The sequence below is a fragment of the Primulina tabacum genome, chromosome 1 (genome assembly GCF_025594145.1).
Source record: "Primulina tabacum isolate GXHZ01 chromosome 1, ASM2559414v2, whole genome shotgun sequence".
In the NCBI taxonomy this organism is placed as follows: Eukaryota; Viridiplantae; Streptophyta; class Magnoliopsida; order Lamiales; family Gesneriaceae; genus Primulina; species Primulina tabacum.
In genome coordinates this window covers 58094918-58114537 of record NC_134550.1, presented here as the reverse complement: position 1 = coordinate 58114537, position 19620 = coordinate 58094918, and the positions used below count along the sequence as shown (strand labels likewise).

Sequence of the window (19620 nt, the reverse complement as noted above, 5' to 3'; positions counted from 1 at the left end):
ATGAAAACATTGGGCTATTGCCCGGTTTCAATTAAATTTGAGCTTCGAAATACTTTAAAGATCATTCACTTTATTTTGTTATATTGATTATCCATAAATTATTATTATTATTATATGTTTTAATTAGAACTTTAATATAATATTTTTTAACATGTCTTCAAAAGTAAATTTTTAATCAAAATTAATTCACTTGATAAATGAAAAAATTGAATTTTTGAAAAATATTTATTTATTATTTAAAATTTTAATAAATAAAATAATATATGATTAAATATATTTTTCTATCCCACAATTTCATTCAACCACAATGAAAATATCAATTTTACAACAAAAAATTATTATCTTCATTTAAACAAAAATGACATCAAACATTTTTTAATGTTATTTTAAATTTAAATATTTTTATTATATTAAAGAATTATTTACACACTAATGCTTAATAATTACAATTATATAAAATAACATTTGGTTGCACGAAAAAAAAAAGAAAAAAAAAAAAGAAATGGAAGTGTGAGGTAATCTGACCCCTAACAATGATTACATCATCATATATATAATCTTCTCTTGGTGCTGAAATAAATGGGGAACTTCAAATTATTTGAAGGAAAGAAAGGAGAAATTTTATGGGATAATCGCAGCTTCTCATTGGTCTCTCTGGCGCTCAGCTCGTAGATCTTCCATTTTTTGCCCTAATTCGCATATCCATGTAATTTCTCGAAGCCCGAGCTTCTTAATTTATGTGGGATCTATTTGTTGTTTTTCATTTGTTCTATCTTGCTGAGTTGATTATTTCTTGTATTAGCAGCTTTATTGACGTCGAATCAATATTTTATTATCTGCAATCTCGCGTTAATTTATTAGAAATTCACAAATCGGTCCATAGCTTTGATTTTCTTCTCTTTGCTAGATAAAATTTTGCATGTTTTAATTGAAATTCATTTGTTTGATTTTGTTTTGCTTGCAGATTTGAATATTGGGGCGAATGATGTTCAGCTAGATATAAGGCCAAATCAATATCATAGGAGGCAAACGCCTGTGTAGGGAAAGAAGTGGACTTTTGAAAGGGAGAGATAAAATACAGTAAATAAGGTGAATTTTCAGAGAGAAGAAAATGGGGGGTTCAAAAAAGGAGGGGCCGTCGGCACCAGCACCAGCACTGAGAAAGGACCCATATGAGGTGCTTTGCGTGTCAAGGGATGCATCTGATCAGGAGATTAAGACTGCTTATAGAAAGCTTGCTCTCAAGTAAGTTTTTTTTGTCGCCTTCTCTCATTCTTCAATTTTCACTTTCTATATGTCAGTGTTCCTTCTTGTATGGCCACTTAAATGGAAAGTCTGGAAGTCGTCGCTTGGAGTTTAATGAATCTTGGGGTATTTGGTTTGCTATTTAGTTTCTAATTAGTTGTTTTCACGGTTGTTGGTGTCTTTATGTTATTACTTGAGGTTGAGTTTGATTGAAACTCCAGTGTTTTTAATGGGCTATATTGTTGTGATTGGAGGTGTCGGATCTTATTTTTTCGTCAATTGGGTTTTGCAGTTTGAGGGTAATTTTGGGGCTTAATAATGAAATTGATTGCAAGGTCTGCTTCACTCCCTGGTCTTAAGTTAGGACCATTGCAGTGTAGTTAGTTTTCTATCAGTGAGGAGTTTACCTTCTGTTTTGTCTTGCTCAGTGCTAACAAATGATTTCCATCTTTAATGAAACATGAAGTGTTTTGTGAACAAATATGGAGTCTGCTATAATTCAACTTTTTTGTTCATTATGTATTGTAATTTGTGTGAGGATGGATGCCACGAATTTTTGAGCATTTGTGTGCTTGAGATCGCTACTGCTCTTTTTCAAATCAATAGGGTATTTTTGTCCACCTTTTAGTCACTCCGTCAAAAACACGTCATCTCACGTGTAGTACCATATATTGAGGTACTTTTTTTTAAACAATGTACAAGTCTTTTCTTGCAAAGGACCCCTTTTACACAGACACACATAAAATATCTTCCCAAGTAAATAGCAGAGACACTGATGTCTAGGAAGTGTTCTTTGTCGGGTAAAGTAATAATCTCAGATATCTTCAGATATCATCCAGACAAGAATGCCAGCAATCCTGAAGCTTCGGAACACTTCAAGGAAGTTGCATATTCGTATAGCATCTTATCCGATCCAGAGAAGAAGAGGCAGTATGATAAGTCAGGGTTTGAGGTACACTACTCTATTCTTTGTTATCACATTTTGTTTTGCAAACTTGATGTTTTTTCCCTGATTTGATACATTGTAAGTTTATGCTGTTTTTGTTAAATGGATATTATAAAGGTGACAAGTAATTGACATGAATTTGAATTTCAATTTTATGGTTGTTATTGCTTGAATAAGAGTTTTCTAATTATATTAACATATGTATTGATATTATAAGGCCCTTGACGCTGAGGGAATGGATATGGAGATTGATTTGTCCAACCTTGGAACCGTAAACACAATGTTTGCAGCTTTATTCAGGTTATATTTATGCTTCTTTTCTAACTTAGACTAAGTCGTAAATATATTATACTTTGTGACTAATTTGTAAGTTGTTCAAATATCTTTATTTGGTTAGCAAGCTTGGTGTGCCTATCAGGACTACAGTATCTGCTAATGTTCTTGAAGAGGCTTTGAATGGCACTGTAACGATTAAACCACTTCCAATTGGAACTTCAGTCAGCGGCAAAGTACGTGCCTCCCATAACTGCATAGAAAACATGTTAGTTGTGTTGGTGTTATTTTCTGTATTGGTTCATTTATTTTTCCTTTTGTCTACAATCAGGTAGAAAAGCAGTGTGCTCACTTCTATAGTGTAACCTTTGATGAGGAACGAGCAGAGGCTGGAATTGTAGTTAGAGTGACTTCACCATCTCAAAGTAAATTTAAGGTGGCGATACTTCTTTTACCCATAATTAGCACAACACAGCCTTGTATCTTTCTAATTTGTGGAGAAACATGATTCTTTTTGTTCTCTCCCCTCTTCAATGTTGAAGGAAGAAATGGAGGGTCTTGCTTCTTGAGTTCAGTTCTAATAGTTCCATTTAACATTTATTTTCAGCTTTTATACTTTGAACAAGATGCAAATGGGGGATATGGGTTGGCTTTGCAGGTAATCTTATTTATTTTTCCGATTTTGGTTGTTAATGTCCTCTCAAGGGTAGAAACACCAAATCTGCTGTTGTGAGAAAAAATTCCTTGTTTCGCCTCCTTTAGCTTGAACTCGGTGTCTCTTGTATCTTATAAACAATTCGGAGGTCTCTTAAATAATGAGTTGAATCATGAATGGTTTTTAAGCTTCTTGAGATCGGGGACAGATGGAGAATTGGATTTGAATATATTTACTATTGTACTTGAACTTGCTTCTTTTCAAGCTGTATCAGTTCTGTATGAGCTATCTTTTTACCTAATAGCTATTTGTTTGCATTTGGTAGGATGCTGAGTAAATTTTTAGAAACATGCTCAATTGAATTGACAGTCCTTCTCTTATGAACTTGTGCTACTGTTATAAACTTTTACAGGAAGATAGTGAGAAGACAGGCAAGAATACTTCAGCTGGAATGTACTTCTTGCATTTCCAAGTGTACAGATTGGATTCGACTATAAATGCGGTGTGTCAGTTATTTTCTCTATTTTTTGGCCAGTCAAGAGTCTTGCACCATTTATTTTGTTCAGTAGTACGACTGTTTTGTTGGTGTAGTTGGCAATGGCTAAGGATCCAGAAGCTGCTTTCTTTAAAAGGCTTGATGGACTTCAGCCTTGTGAGGTCTCGGAACTAAAAGCTGGCACTCACATATTCGCTGTTTATGGTCTGAGCTTTTATAACAAATACAAATATATAGAACTATGTGGCATGTCAACTAAATACTGATAATTGCATGAAAGTGGCTTAAAATTTCTTCACGGGCTAACATTTCACATGTTGTTGCAGGAGATAATTTCTTTAAACCTGCTTCCTACATAATTGAGGCTCTCTGTGCAAAGTCATATGAGGATACGACTCACAACCTCAAGGATGTTGAAGCTCAGATTTTGAGAAAGCGAAATGAGCTGCGCCAATTTGAGGCAGAATATAGGAAGGTGTCCTTTTCTAACCCTGCTTTATTATGAATTTTGTAGTACCGGTTGCGCTTGTCTTTGCCACATCTCAGTCTTTTTTTGTTTTCAGGCATTGGCACAATTCCAAGAAGTCACCAATAGATATAACCAGGAAAAGCAATCTGTAAGTTGGCTTCAGGAAGGAATCCTTTGTTCTGTTCCTGCTGTCTTGAGCTTATTAAGCTTCTTAGACAGTTTTTTATTAACGGGCATGGATAATACATAGATGAGATAGGTCAAAAAGAGCAATGTCTTGTCCAAAACTTCTTAAACCTTGAAATTAAAATTCTGGAATGATCTTGTGAAATTAAGTTCCTTGGACAGTTTTTTGTTAACGGGCATGGATAATACATAGATGAGATAAGCAAAAAGAGCAATGTCTTGTCCAAAACTTATTAAACCTTGAAATTAAAATTCTGGATGATCTTGTGAAAGTGAAACCCATTTCTGTAATGGAATTCAGACATCTCTTTTATTTTGACTAATCTAGTCAGCCTCTTACTCCAATGATATTGGGTGTTTCTAAAGTCCATTTTTCTGCTGAAAATTACTAGACCCTGTTATTACCGTCGACTCGATCTGTGCACATTTATTGAAACTCTTAGACAGTGGTACGAAAAAAAGAGGGCATTGCTGGTTGATTCTGATTTAGAAGTTAAGAGATCAAACTGAGACTCTTGATTGAAAAACAATTGCGTGTTTGCAGCAATCTTTTACCTCATACGATTCCACTAGTCATTAGCTTATATTTCCTACTTGCATCCAACCCTTGTTAAGCTGTGTCCAGTAGGATGAATCTTTTGACTGTTTACTTGAGTAGTCTTACCGTTCAGAGATGCAAGATGTACTTTTCCTCTCCTTTTTTGTTTGGTGAAGAGTGTTAGAAGGGGCAGTCCCATCAACTTGGTCCTCGGTAGCAGCAGTTGGCTTTGGAAATATCCCGGTTAACCAAATCTTCTTATCATTTTATTAATTCTCAATAGGACTTCCTTTTCAAATTGGTATTTTGTTTATCCAAATTGGCTGAGTAAGTGTTTAAGGATAACTCACTGACACACTGATTCCACCTTCTTCACAGTAGCTTTTTGCCTCAAATATTTAATTGATGTGTACCTTCTATGCTACTTGTGAACAGGTTGATGAGCTTCTAAAACAGCGAGATGACATCCATGCATCTTTTACCACCGCGAGATCCCTTTCCTTATCTAGTGGGAGTGGCTATTTTAGTAATGGAAGCAGCAGTAAATTTCTAGCCGATGATTATAAATCTGAGAGTCCAGGGGAAGAGGGAAGTTCAGATTCAAAGGACAAATCTTCGAAGAAGAAATGGTTCAATCTTAACCTTAAGGGATCCGATAAAAAGTTATGACTGGATATACATTGTGCTTGATCCCCGAGTTTGAAGTTCTTTCTTGCGTGCAAGATTTATCCGATTGTAGTTTGCTGTCTATAGAAGGCTCTGTTGTTAAATGCTCGATCCCTTTTGCCTTTTGCGAGTCGTTAATTGTTTGCTATATTATTTATGTAGAATGTTGAAACATGCAGATGCTTTTGTACGTAGATATCTTATTCTTGGAGATGTTAAATATTCAATGCCAGTGTTGGTAATTGGGATGGCTATAAAAACAGTAGTGGAATTCGATTTGTTTTTGCTATGATGCTTTTCTTGCAACTATTTCATATATTTGTAAGCTGTATTTTTATTTTGTTAAGTCTTATTTAGCGATTATCCTTGAATGCTTACGGTAATATATCTTTTAGGAAATATCATGTTATATAATACTACGTTGGATTAGTAATATCGTACCATATATTTAATTATTTCACTTTACTATCGTGAGATATAAAACAATCATAAATAAATACGAACGAAAGAGCCAATAAAATTTAAATTTAAATTTAAATTTCCAAAGTCGCTAAATGGTTTTGGTTAAAGATACACAAGATTCTGTCAAATATATTCAGTCTGGAAAGAATTGTTGGAGCTGAGATCATTCGAGAGAAGAAATTTCCATGCATGCTCGCTCAGACATTGAAAATAATTTGTGTTTTTTATTTTTATTTTAAAAATAATAAATTGAGGATGATTTGTTTTAATTGCATCTTAGATTAAGATGAAACGATTTGATTTGGATGAAGATGTTTGATTTGAGAAAGTATTTGAAAGTTGAATTTGAAACGACATAATCACCGTTTACATTTACATCAGTTGAAATGGTGAGTGAATTTGAAATACATATAAATATAAATTCATTATGTTGTATTTGGATTTATATATTTCAAATATATTTTTGTTATTTTAAATAAACAAAATCCTAATTTCAAATCAATTACTTTCATATTAATTAAGATGTATTTCAAGTTTACTTTAAAATAAATTTGAAATTCATTTTATTTTTTTTAAATATTGTGTAAATAAATAGAACATGAATTTAAATTCTATTGATATATTGTCATTAACTTGATTTCACGATTACAGCTTACTCGTGCCCCTCGTCTTGGGCCACATGCATGGGTCCTCATCTTCACGCCATTGTATAATTATATTTAAAAAAAATTCCCATATTTTAAAATTTCAGTTGAAGTTTTGGTTTCATAATCTATCCAAATTTCTAGTTATTTTTTTCCTAAAAAAATAAATTTCGAAGGTATCTTGAAATCTTTTCGGTCCATTCGTATTTAACCGTCTAAAACGCTCATTCTAATATTTTTATTACAAAAACCTCGATTTATTAAGAAAATTAGGTTAAGTTATCCCGAGCGACCAATTGACTTGATTCATGAAAACAATTAATTCATAGAAACGTGACTTAATTTATTCTGAATTCCAAACTGGGAAAAAAAATTAGTTTCCGTAAAAAATAATATTTTTTATAGGTCGGATAAAAAATTTCAAAATTGACTGATGATAACGTCTCATAACAGTTTTTGTGATTTTTTGACAACTTAATTTTAATAAATAAATATAATTTAATTATATAAAAGATAAATGAACTTAAATGCTTTATATATCATTTTTTAAAACAAAAAAATTAAAATATAATCCATAGAAGTTTAAAATTATATTTATATATTAAAATTTGAAAGGTTAGACCTTTTTTTGTACTACGAAGATATATATATTTTTATATTAAAATTTGATAGGTTAGACCTTTTTTTTTGTACTACAAAGATAGATATTTGATTTATTAGGAAGTTTCAATTTACCTATAGGCCCCAAATTAATAGATAAAAAATTAGATGAAATGGTTTCACGGCTAATATTTTGTGAGACATATTTCTTATTTGAGTAATTTATGAAAAAATATTATTTTTTATATTAAGAATATTAATTTTTATTGTGAATATCGATAGAATTGACCCGTCTCACATATAAAGATCCGTGAGACAATCTCACGAGATATATACTCTAAATAATAATAATAATAATAATAATAATAATAATGCAACCCGAAATTAGATCCAACTCGTAAACAGACCCGCAAGAAAAGATCCGAGCCCCTCCAACTCCAGATATAAAACGCCATCGGCGAGTTTCCCATAACAATGGAGGCACAGCTTCTCTCCCCCCTCTTCTCTTCTCTTCTCTTCTCTTCTCCAATTTAATCAAACAAAATTTCTTTCGTTTGATCAACAACTCCCCCAATCAAAGTAACAATTAAAAAGAAAGAGAGCTTAATTTCAGAGTGTTTTGATTCTATAATGGCTACGAATACAGAAAGATCGAACAAGGCGGCGTTGCACAATTTCACGATGCCTTGCGACCTGAGGTGGGGAAATCAGAGGTTCCTCCGCTGCATGAAAGTGAACTCCGATGGTCAAATCTCACCCCTCCGTCGCTTCACCACCGATGCTCATTCTTCTCATCACCACCACCACCGTTCAATTTCAATCGAACACCGCCACGCCGCCACCAGAGACAGAGAGAAAAGAGAATCCTCTGCTGATGGATTCCGCAAAGTGGGCTCCACCCCTCCGCCTGCCGATCATGGGATCGCTGCCGTTAGAGAGAAGGTCATGCTCGATCTTCAAACAGCGGCTGACAAGATGAAAGACGCGATTTTTAAGGAGGGTCTGGAAGAGGGTGTGGCTTCGGTCGCTATTTCTCCACCGACGCCGCTCCCTGTTTTCCAGACGCCGCCTGAGGCGTCGGCGGAGTTGCCTCAGGGCGAGACCCACAAACCGTGGAGTTTGAGGACGAGGCGAGCAGCATGTAAAACAACGCCGCTGAATGGGTTTTCATCCGGTAGAAATTGTTGTGGTGGTTTCACCAGAAGTGACTCCGGCGGGAAGGGGTTGACGGTGGATGCGAGTAGACCCATCTCGGGATTCTCTCCGGTTTCGGCAGTGGCGGCGGACGAATCTCCCGTGCTGAGGAGTGGCGGCGAGAAGAAAGACCGGGAGAAATTCTCGGTGGCGCTTTCAAAGAGAGCGATTGAAGAAGATTTCTTGACAATGGTTAACCACCGGCCCCCGCGCAGACCAAAGAAAAGAGCTAAATTTATTCAGAAACAATTGGATGTAAGTACATGAGAAGTCGAACAATTTGATTTCAAAGACTATAAATCCAAAATCTGTGATGAATAATGGTTCTTGATTTTTTATTTTACAAAAAACTGCAGACACTATTTCCAGGATTGTGGTTGACAGAAGTTACAGCAGATATGTACAAGGTTACAGAACCAGCTCCATGAACAAGAGAAGGTGATATTCGGATTTCTATTGTCGGCAATTATATCCATCATTCTCTGCGTTCTGAAGCTGAATTTTGAAGTTAAAGGCTTCATCTTTCATCATAGAGTACTCTGGTAAAATGCCGAGTACAAGAAAAGAATTTAATGTTGTTTTCCGATGCTAATTTTTGTCTAGTCTTGATTTATACTTGTTTTACATAATAATATATATAATGAGAATGAAAAAAGAAAAAATGACATATTAGAAAAGGCTGGTGGGGAGGGAGTGGTGTTCCCCCCAATTTTTTTTTTAGTTTGTGGGTAAATTTGATGAACACGATGGCTCAATCATCATATGGTATGCAAATGCAACTTCATTTTCAAGTGGCGATGTTTTCGTACGTTTGTTCCACGAGGTGTGAAATGGGCTGGTCCCATCCAATCTGTTAACCCAGTATAGAAGTGGCAAGGGCTTGGCCGGTGTGCCGTTATACGGTGATGGTCTGATCAAAACCCGATTAGAAACCGGGCTAGATGGCATGGCCCAACCCATTTGGCATGCCAATTTAAGCTCCAATACCTAAAGTATGAATTATGTTGACTTAATATAGAAAATGAATAGGGAAAGTGTATTTGCTTGCAAAAGTGAGTTCCCATGAAAACTTATCCCGTCAACTAACTGAAAAGATGAGCGCATGCGAAATGCTAAAAATCCCATCAGTCGAATATGACACTATAGACCACATCAGTCTCGCATTGCATTGGTGGTACATCACTATCATATCAGGAAAAAAGAGACTAAAATTGCATACAAAAACAAATATAATAAACTAAAAATAAGATTCGGCATATTGAAAATCAAAAAATTATGGGTGTGGTGTCCATTTATAACTTGGTCAAGTAAAGAAAATGATCTACAGTTGTTTTCCACTACCAAGCTCGTGCCTATCTCTTCCAAGTACGATCCATTGGTATCACCCTCCAATTCTATCTATCATATCTCACTGTTGATTGTAATTTTATAGATGTTTAGTTTAATTAATTAATTTTAGTAGGGTTGTTTTTTCCTTTACACAAGTTGTTTCCCACATCCTATGAGTAGACAGCACGTTGAGCATGAAGTTGGCCACACTGCTAGTTTTTATTTAACACATAATTTGTAGTCCAATCTTTTTATATATAATTAATCAATTGCATAAAGTGATCAGATGAAATATCATCAGTAATTCACAACTACATAGTAAAAGACCTGTCTGATTGATCTCAAACACAGAACAACTTTACAAACACACATAATATAAAACTTGATATTCTCTTTTCAAAGGCCCTACTAGAGAAAAGGGCAACACCAAAGTCCAATATATTTATCTAAACATCCATCTTTCTAAATTGCCATAACTCATCGGTTTCCCAAAAAGTACTCCTTCCTAATTCATCTCCAAACCAATCAACGACACCCTCTGCGTGGTATTCGGGCAAGGAAATATCCTGGGAATCCATCCTAGGCATCATTCCATAACTAGGAAGATCAACAAAGTAACAATCATCATCGAACTGTGAATATGCACCGCCAACTTGAATGCCAGCAGTCCTTAGATCTTCATTAAAATTACCATGTTCTGAGTTATTTGCCAGGTTATTTGGTTTTGGATATAGAGAGTGTTGCATCAGGGCCTGGTCAAGAACTGGTGTAGGGGCGCCAGTAAATAATTGAGTTTCAAGGCTGGAGATTGAAGAAGAAGGAGACGCAGTTTGATCTGATGATTCTTGTTTCATTTTTTCTAGTAATCTTGGCTTCCAAAACTTGCGAATGGCTTCGACAAACTTCTTGCTGTTGGAATCGACCTTCAGTTGTCGTGCCTGTTTTTGTACCCTCGTTCTCCAGTAATTTTTTATTTCGTTATCAGTTCTTCCTGGCAAATGCTGTGCGATTTTGGACCATCTACAGCCCAGAGAAAGTGATAAAATATTTTAGGCATGCACTAAATCTAAATTCTAAGAATTTTTGTTTTTACTCGGTAGTTTAAGGTATACGAGTACAGAATTAATTAAATTCACCTGTTTCCCCATTCAGAATGGAGCTCAAGAATCAAGAGCTGTTCATGTGGGGTGAGGTTTCCACGCTTAATATCAGGCTTCAGATAATTCAACCACCTCAATCTGCAACTCTTCCCAGTTCTCTTCAAACCTGCGCATTTGGCTAAGGAATTCCAATGGCCTTCCCTATGGCAAGTCACGTATTCGATAAGAAGATTGTCTTCTTCAAGACTCCACGGCCCTCTTCTTATCTCACTTCCATCTTCTTCATACAAATCGCTACCTGTAACCTTACTTTTACTCATGATGATATTCGATATAACAATTAGAAAATTAGATATATGAACAAAGGGCGTGGGCGTTCTTAGTTTAGCTTTCTTAAAAATTTGGAGAGAAATCATAAACCCAGAGTAGATTTTATAGTACTTGTCAAAAAGATTAAATTTAAGGATAAAATAAATAAAAAAAGGATCCGTACACCCCACTTGGAGAGTTTCTCTAATTCTCCACATGATACGGCTTTTATCTTTTTGCCTAAAAATATCAATGATAGGCTACATGGAATTTTTGTGAGTCGAGATTTGTGTGAAATGAACGAGGAATTTACACTCTTTGTGCGAGCATCTATATATATATATATATATACTAGTACACCGACGCACGCCTTGCGTGGTTGTATAATATTTTTTATAATTCATTTGATTTATATTTAAATGAGTATCAAAATATAATTATAAGAAATAGTGAGAGACTACACTGTATTTTTGATATATAAATTAAAAAATAAATTGAAAAATAAAATGTATAAAAAAATGACATCAATAAGAATTGAACCTATAACACCTAAACCCCAAGAAATAATGACTCTATCCACTGAATTACATATAACTTACATTAAAATTTTAACATTTTATTAATATATATAATTATTAAAACAGACCATGACACCAAAATTAGTTATTCTATGTTCCTCAACCTTAATAAAATTTATTTTTAAATGATTATTGGTATATTATTAAACTTTGTATAATGATTAATAATTATTAAATTTATTTTTTGTAAAAATAGAATAATATATATCTATACTATATTATTAAGTGCGAGAACATGAGAATAACTACCTAGAGAAGACACCAACTTTTTCTTCCAATTTTACCCTTATATGATACTAATATTACACTTTTGTTTTTTGTTTTCAATTTCAACACACATTCTTCTAATTTTACCCTTATATGATACTAATATTACACTTTTGTTTTTTTGTTTTTTTCAATTTCAACATAGACTTTTATTTTAATTTTTTTATTTCAACAATTCAAATATCAATTTAGTCCATCTATAATTTATCAAATTTTATTTTAGTCCATCGATAATGATAAAAAAGATTGTACACACGCATCGTGTGTACAGAGTAACTAGTAATCATTATATGAGAGATGCATGCATGTCAGTAAAATGTACACACTAAAATGGGTTTTTACCTTAGTTTCCATTTGAATGGAGGAGATCATGAAACACTTCTATTCATAGATTTAAAATGAAATTAAAACTCAGATAAGAGACGTCGATATATATATAAAAATATATAGATATAATCTTTCAATTAAGATTATATGAAACTTATGTTTTTAATATTAGTATATATCTAATATTAAAACCTGGTAGATTTATGTAGTGTTTGCAAAAGATTATTTTAAATGTTTATAAGCTTTTAATCTAATCAATGAAATCTTTGAAATTTTTCACTTAAAATAAATTATTGCAAATACACTAAAAAACGAAGATGATATGGATCGAACAAAGAAAGTCCGCGAGAAAGGGGACTATCTAATAAAAGACGCGCATGTTCTTGTGAGAGATGTTTTTGGTGTCTTTTTCGGGGTGAAGCACCGATCACTTCGATTCCTCGTTTCTTCTTTTTACTGGAATTATGAAAAGAAACGTGCATGACTTGAACAGTTATTGTATTTATGCTCATAACTAAACGTGAGATTATTTGTCTCGATAAGTAGGGCGGCAAACAATTGTACTAGGTATGGCGTGTTCGAAATTTGTTTTAATTCATGATTGTAGACGTCTGATGCATCTACCTGATAATGATATTGTCTTCCCAGAGACAGTGATCTGAAATTTCCCATGCCTATTTTTCAATAACCGAAGCCATTTTTGCAAGGAAGCAATCGAACTTTTTAATGGTGGTTAATGTCTATGTTGAAACCTGATGAGTTCTCCCTAAATTACTCTTCTGATGTGGTGAAATCAAGAGTTGATTGTCGTCCTTGCAAGGACGTCGAGTTTGCCACAAATTCAAAACTAAAATCTTTGTACGTATCGATTACTTTGTATAGATAGCTTAGGACTTTTGCTGGCAATTAGTATGTGATCATCCGGCCGTTAATTAGCTAGCTAGATATACGATGACAGTTGTCTTTCTTGATGAAGATCATCAGATCAAGCCAAGAGGAAGGATCGGAGGAAGGGCATCTTTTTTCTGGCAAGAAAATTAATTAATCATTTTTTTTTTGGAAAATGTGGATCATAATCTTATCTCGTCCCCTAAAATCTTTGATGAAGGTACACTGTCACATATCGGTGCGTGATTTCTCGTAAAAATTTAAATGATTTAGATGGCGACTATATATATATTTGGACAACGCGCACATAGGATGTCAAGATTAATGAACCTGATTTAACATGAAAAATATCGAGTTAGTTAATATTTTTGTTATCATATCCCTCTTGTTGTCGTCTTTTAATATGCTTAATTGGTGAATTTTGTGTCATTTTATTGTAGAAGAAGTTTTATTATCTTGAGACAAAATTGAGTTAAAAAGATTATTTTTGGTCATATTTGGATTGCATAAAAAGAACCTTGAAGTGAGAATAGTAAAATATGACGAGGTTGGTTGGGTTAGTCTGGGTTCGAGTTTATCGTTTTTGAGTTGGTTTGAGTCCTCGGTAAATTTGAAGTATCTTGCTCCAATTTGATCCAAACTCACTCGAATTGACACCTCTTGTGCTCGGTTTCGAAGGTATGAATCTTGATCTCTCGCTCTCACGATGGCACAGTTAAAATCAAAATAAAGACTACTAACCTTATTGTTCATGTAAGCCGTCCATAATTTAATTGCACATGTTAAAAGAGTTCCTTATCGCGACCCTATTATATATATGGCCTGTGATAGCTAGAAATGTTGTATACACGACAAACAAACAAAATCCAGAAAATTACATTTGTGATATATCGTAATTTGTATGTTTTTTTTTTTTTGTCATGTTAATTATCAATTAATTTATGGTTTTAGTCCACTCAGTTGATAAATATTAACCTACCCAAATTGTTTTGTAGCATGCATATGTTTGGTGTTCTCAGAATTTCAAGTGCTTATTATGATAAAATTATTATTATTTAGATTTGTTTAGGTAAAACATAAAAAGTTACTATATCGATTAAATTATTTGAGTTTGAATGAATGATATTTCAAATCTGTAATACAAATTCATTGGTTTAATTGAATAAATCTACTTGAAAATGAATTTAAAATTCAATATAATTATTTTTGAGTCAGTGTGGTGGATTTTAAACTCGTTCTCATATGAAGTCATTTCAAATCTTTCCTAAAAATACCCTATCAAATCCAAATCCTCCTATCCAAACTCAACATTAAGGTTTTGTTGGATAATTGAATTTGGGTAAATTTTCTTTAAATATCCGAACACAAACTTGGTTTTGTGGTTAGCTAGCCCTCAGTAGTTAAAAAAAAAAAAAAAAAAAAAAAATTGTACTCCATGCACTCTCTGTGCCTACCTGTATTTTCAGGTATAAAAGTAGGCACAAAACATTGAATATATAATATATGAGTTTTTAATACCAACTATTTCATATATGGTATAAAACATATGTTTGGTATATAAAAATCTTTGACCTATATAGTTATATTTTCTGTCTTAAACTGAAATTATAAATCATGATTTTGTATCCAATTTGAATCAATTGATACCATAAATATAAAAAGTAATACGTAAATTTAATATTTTTGTATCTGAAGTTTCTTAAATTAGTGCACCAAATTCGTTAATTGTTTTGTACCCTAACATGTATAGTGAGTATTTGTATTAATAAATTTATTCTAATTGCGTACTCATTTTTTTGTACCAGATCCGGTCTGGTTGATATTCAAATATCATATATTACTATATTAGTACTATATTTTCAATGTTTTATATCAATTTTCATACTCGAAAAAACATATGGATTCAGGACATGGACTAATCATAAATCCAAATTTGAGTTTTGGGACATAAAGGCAATTCATACATTGGATTTTGAATATTGTCTTCTAGTTGATGTAATTGCAAAAAATATATTTTTATCATGTCACAATAATAAGATTTGAGACATATGAAAGTTCAAACTAAATGTTAAAAATATGAGTAGATCTTTATAGACGGGTCAACCCTAACGATATTCACAATAAAAAGTAATAATATTAGCATAAAAATTAATGCTTTTTCATGGATGACCCAAATAAGATATCAGTATCACAAAACACGACATGTGAGACCGTTTCACACAAGTTTTTGCTTAAAAATATGGGTGTGGTCTAATTTCATCGCAAAAGCTAATTCAATGAGAGAATTGTCCTACTTTATATATATAACACTCAAGAACTTAATTCAGTCGATATGACATATCTAACACTAAAAATAAGGATTATATCGAAAGACGAAAAATTAAGATTTTTAGTCGATCGGAGAAGTTATGTTTCTTTGTATTATGAGAGACAAGAAAATAGCAATTAAAATTAAAGCAAGCATAGCCATAGCATTTAGAGGTAGGGGCCGAACAAAAGGGAATGAAAGATCCCTTTGTGGTTGTCCTTCAAGTGTGTGTGTGTGTGTATATATATATATATATATATATATATATATGTATGTATGTATATATATGTATATATATGTATGTATGTAAGTGAGTGGGGGGAAAGAGAGCGATGTGAAATGGATAAAACCCTAGCAATATAGAATAAGTATCAATTATTGAAGTCGATTGCTACTTTATTATTTCTCCAACTTTTGTGCTTCTTATTTATACATTTTCAAATACATGGAAAAATCAAGAAATTTGCTGATTAAATATTATGTGAAACATAACAAATGCATCACTCATTAAAGTTTAAAAGCTCGATTGATCGATCCTGCATTATGTTGCCTTTACAAGTTATTCTTAACGTCTTACCTAAAGTGAAGAACACCGAATCTAATGTTATATTTGAATGACAATGTGAACTTACATTGAAGAGCTAATTATTATTGGCAAAAACTTCAGTGAGACGGTCTCATGGGTCGTATTTTGTCAAACGGATATCTTATTTGGGTCATCCATGAAAAAGTATTACTTTTTATGCTAAGAGTATTACTTTTTATTGTAAATATCGATAAGGTTGATCTGTCTCACAGATAAAGATCCGTGAGACCATCTCATAAGAGACATACACATTATTATTTTTTCAATATATATGTAAAAATCTTGGTACTAGATTAATTTCTCACCTCCTTTACATATATATGTATGTGGGAAAAATAACTTTATTTATTTACTAACTTGTCCCGTTTTAAGTTTTGTTTTATTGAAGGTATATTCAAAGTTTGGTTTTGATAAAATCATCATATTTCGTCGGAGTGTTGATGTGACATTTAAAAATGATCGGTGTAACAGCGAAAATTGCTAACATAGGCGCTGAAAACTGTTGATATTTAGTCAGTAAAATAACCACCAAGATCAAGATTTGATAAGTCTAATCCAAAATAGGACAAACTAATTGAAATATATGTATATATATCTTCAATTCTTTTTATATTATTTCATTCTAAATAGCGCCTCAAAAATATAACATTTGGCATATGGCTGATATTAGATAAAGCCCATTTACATGTTCATTAGTTTAATGGTGTGAATTGGAGATCCAGAAAATTAGGGTTTGTTTCAACCTACCCGTGCAGGCAGTGCCTGCACGGGCAATGAACGGCCCGGATCACTCCACATGAGTGATCCGGGCACACCTCCCTGTAAAAAAAAAAAAAAAATTGGCTCGAAAAAATCCGAGCCGTTGGATCGACCCCTGCAGGCTGTGCCCGCAGGGGTAGGGTCGACCGAACCTTAAATTAGGACGTGGCATGCAGGAAATTATTGTAGCCAAGCCTTCATAATAATATATACTAGTTATTCTGCACATGCAATACGTGTGTGTATCGAAAATTCGGTATGTCAAATAAGCCGTATTTGTAATATTAATTATATAACATCAATTAATCAATAATGAAACAAAGCCTGGCCCTATCGTAAATTAAAGCGTACTGTTGTCCATTTAGGCTGAAAAGGTAAAATACAATATTTTTCGAAAGAGAGGTAAAAAGAAAGACGCCAACAAGAGAAGAACAAATCCAAGGGACAAAGCTAAAAAAGTTTCCAAAAGATCAGATATCGTATGGCATTGGTTACCTATTTTCGACACAACAATATAATGAATGATTTACGTAAAACTTTAAGCCCTTTTTTTTTATTTTAGGGTTCGAAATTTTGTATGCTTTCGTGGGTGAAAATATTGTGTGTTTATTTTATTTAAAATATTAATTAGTTTTATATGTGTTTTCCATAAGTAATTTTTTTTAATTAAAAAAACTACTCTAAATTTGAAGTAATTATGGAGTTTGCAGCAATTACAATACTATATAATATTATCTGTTGCCTTTTGTTTTCTGTTTGGGGTTTGAGGAGCAAATCGGAAGAATATATTTATTTATTTTTATGGTAAAAACTTGTGTGAGAAGGTCTCACGCGTCGTATTTTGTGAGATACGCATATATTTTATGTATAGTACGTAGACAAACAAATTAATTTGTAAAATCCAGAGCAAGATTCCCGGTCAATCAGCGGAGTCTCATGTTTTTGCAATATGTTAAAGGAAATACTACAGGTGTCAACCAATGAGGGACGATCAAGTCTTTTATTTTTTACTTAATTTAATCAACTCACCTGCACTGCATTTTTTATGCGCGCTCGCGCGCGCACATATATATATATATATATATGCTGACTGAACAATTCTTTTTCTTTTTTTTTTCTTTTACGGAATTTGTAGTTACTTATTAAGTAATACTCACTCGAACAATATGAAACACATCATAATTAAGAGGGCATCAATTTCAATCTTCCGTCTAATTAATTATAATCATGGTATGTAAATCTATATTATATATTAATTTCATAAGATTTCATTTAATTTTCAATTGAAATATTAATATAAAAAGAGACGGGCTTGTAGCCCAGTGGTCTCATCCGTCAGATTAGCAGGCTTTCTTTCCTATGTTCGATCTCTCCTCTGCGCATCTGTTGTAATAAAAAGAAAAGAAATACTAATATAATATATTAAAATTCACCGACGCAGGGCCATATGTTGCTTAGTCAAACTCTGGCATATGGCCGCGCTTGTTTATTATTTCCTTGCATATTTCTTCAACGTCGTAGAAAATCTGGTCAAACCTCTCTGGCAAATAGGTACTCAATCTACATTAGTGAGCCTTTTAAACAATTATATATATTTTTACTAGCTAGTAAAATATTTCAAAATATACATATACCATTTTAAAATGGATAAAAAAAATTTGAGAAAATTTTTAATGTAAAGTTTAATATAAAGACACATATAAAATTAATTTTTTCGTGAAAATTATTGGAGACACCCTACTATATATATATTTGTCGATGACTTTTCCAACAGAAATGTTATTGACCAGTGAAACCGGCACATCACTCCTTTTCATGTTTTACCAGTGGCGTGGTCTGTGTATATTTTTATCCAACTCGCAAAGCCGACGATCACTGGACAAGTTACTCGAGCTATTTTCTTATAGCTAGAAAGACACCATATGCAGACAAAAGTGCAGAGAAATTCAACCCAAAACCTCAAAATCAAAGATACCACAATATTCTTTTATAATCAATTTATATCAGCAGCTAGCTTAGCTAGCTAGCTAAAGTTCTCTTCTTAGAGAAACCCTATTCTCAGTTTAACCTGCGATGTCATTTTCCGGCGAAAGAAGCCCGATACTCACGCACCCTTCTCTGGTATTCCTCCTCATCATTTCACTATTTAATATACGGGCCATCGGCCCGAACAAGGCAGAAGCGATCAGGGTTCTGGCAGTACATGATTCTTCTGCTACAGCACATGAAGCAGAAATTTCAACGATGGAATCTTCTCCACCAAGCAGGAATCAAACGCAAATTATCAAAGATGATTTCAATGGAAGAGTTTCTGATCATCTCAACGGAACAGAAGATAGCAGATTTCTTGATTCCAAAAGGAAGATTCCCAGTTGCCCAGATCCTCTACATAACTAGTATAATTATGGATATATCATGTGTCAATTAATTATATCAAGTTTATTTTTAGGTTACATATTTTTTTTTGGTAGCATTTGGTCCAAAATACCCACGTTTTTTCCTCTTATTTCTGGTGATTATAGCTGTTTTTTTAATTAATTTGACGAGGTTAAACCGTGGGTATTTTGGTATTTCTAGATCCTCTTCTCTGCGGGGAAGATCAAGAATCTTCAATCCTGGCCTGTATGTATCTTATCAAAGCTTGATCTTTTTTAGTTTACTTATTCAGATCTGCTTAAAACTACTTCCACATTAATAATTGTTTTCACGTTCCACTTTTCTTTTCCCAGTAACATAAATTTTCACAAATTCTCTTATTTTAAAAATTATTATCTTGGTCTGCAATCTATAATTAA

The 19620-nt window shown here is 33.1% G+C and overlaps 3 protein-coding genes across 3 annotated transcripts; 2 read left to right on the top strand and 1 right to left on the bottom strand.

Annotated features, from left to right (window-relative positions):
- The first annotated feature begins 549 nt into the window (after positions 1-549).
- Positions 550-5764, top strand: LOC142554452 (chaperone protein dnaJ 15-like). The gene is made up of 12 exons (XM_075665120.1): positions 550-706; positions 965-1245; positions 2074-2197; positions 2409-2491; positions 2589-2700; positions 2796-2900; positions 3072-3122; positions 3532-3621; positions 3711-3819; positions 3942-4090; positions 4179-4232; positions 5244-5764. Exons 2-12 carry the CDS (start codon positions 1112-1114, stop codon positions 5475-5477), a joined length of 1245 nt encoding a protein of 414 aa, XP_075521235.1. The 5' UTR covers positions 550-706; positions 965-1111; the 3' UTR covers positions 5478-5764.
- Positions 5765-7639: 1875 nt separating this feature from the next.
- On the top strand, positions 7640-9377 carry LOC142554461 (uncharacterized). Its single transcript, XM_075665130.1, has 2 exons — positions 7640-8629; positions 8731-9377. Exons 1-2 carry the CDS (start codon positions 7811-7813, stop codon positions 8800-8802), a joined length of 891 nt encoding a protein of 296 aa, XP_075521245.1. The 5' UTR covers positions 7640-7810; the 3' UTR covers positions 8803-9377.
- Positions 9378-10019: 642 nt separating this feature from the next.
- Positions 10020-11172, bottom strand: LOC142554471 (transcription factor MYB62-like). Its single transcript, XM_075665142.1, has 2 exons — positions 10840-11172; positions 10020-10723 (listed from the first exon to the last, which is right to left on the bottom strand). The coding sequence occupies exons 1-2, from the start codon at positions 11121-11123 to the stop codon at positions 10150-10152; spliced, it is 858 nt and encodes a 285-aa protein (XP_075521257.1). The 5' UTR covers positions 11124-11172; the 3' UTR covers positions 10020-10149.
- Between the last annotated feature and the right edge of the window lie 8448 nt (positions 11173-19620).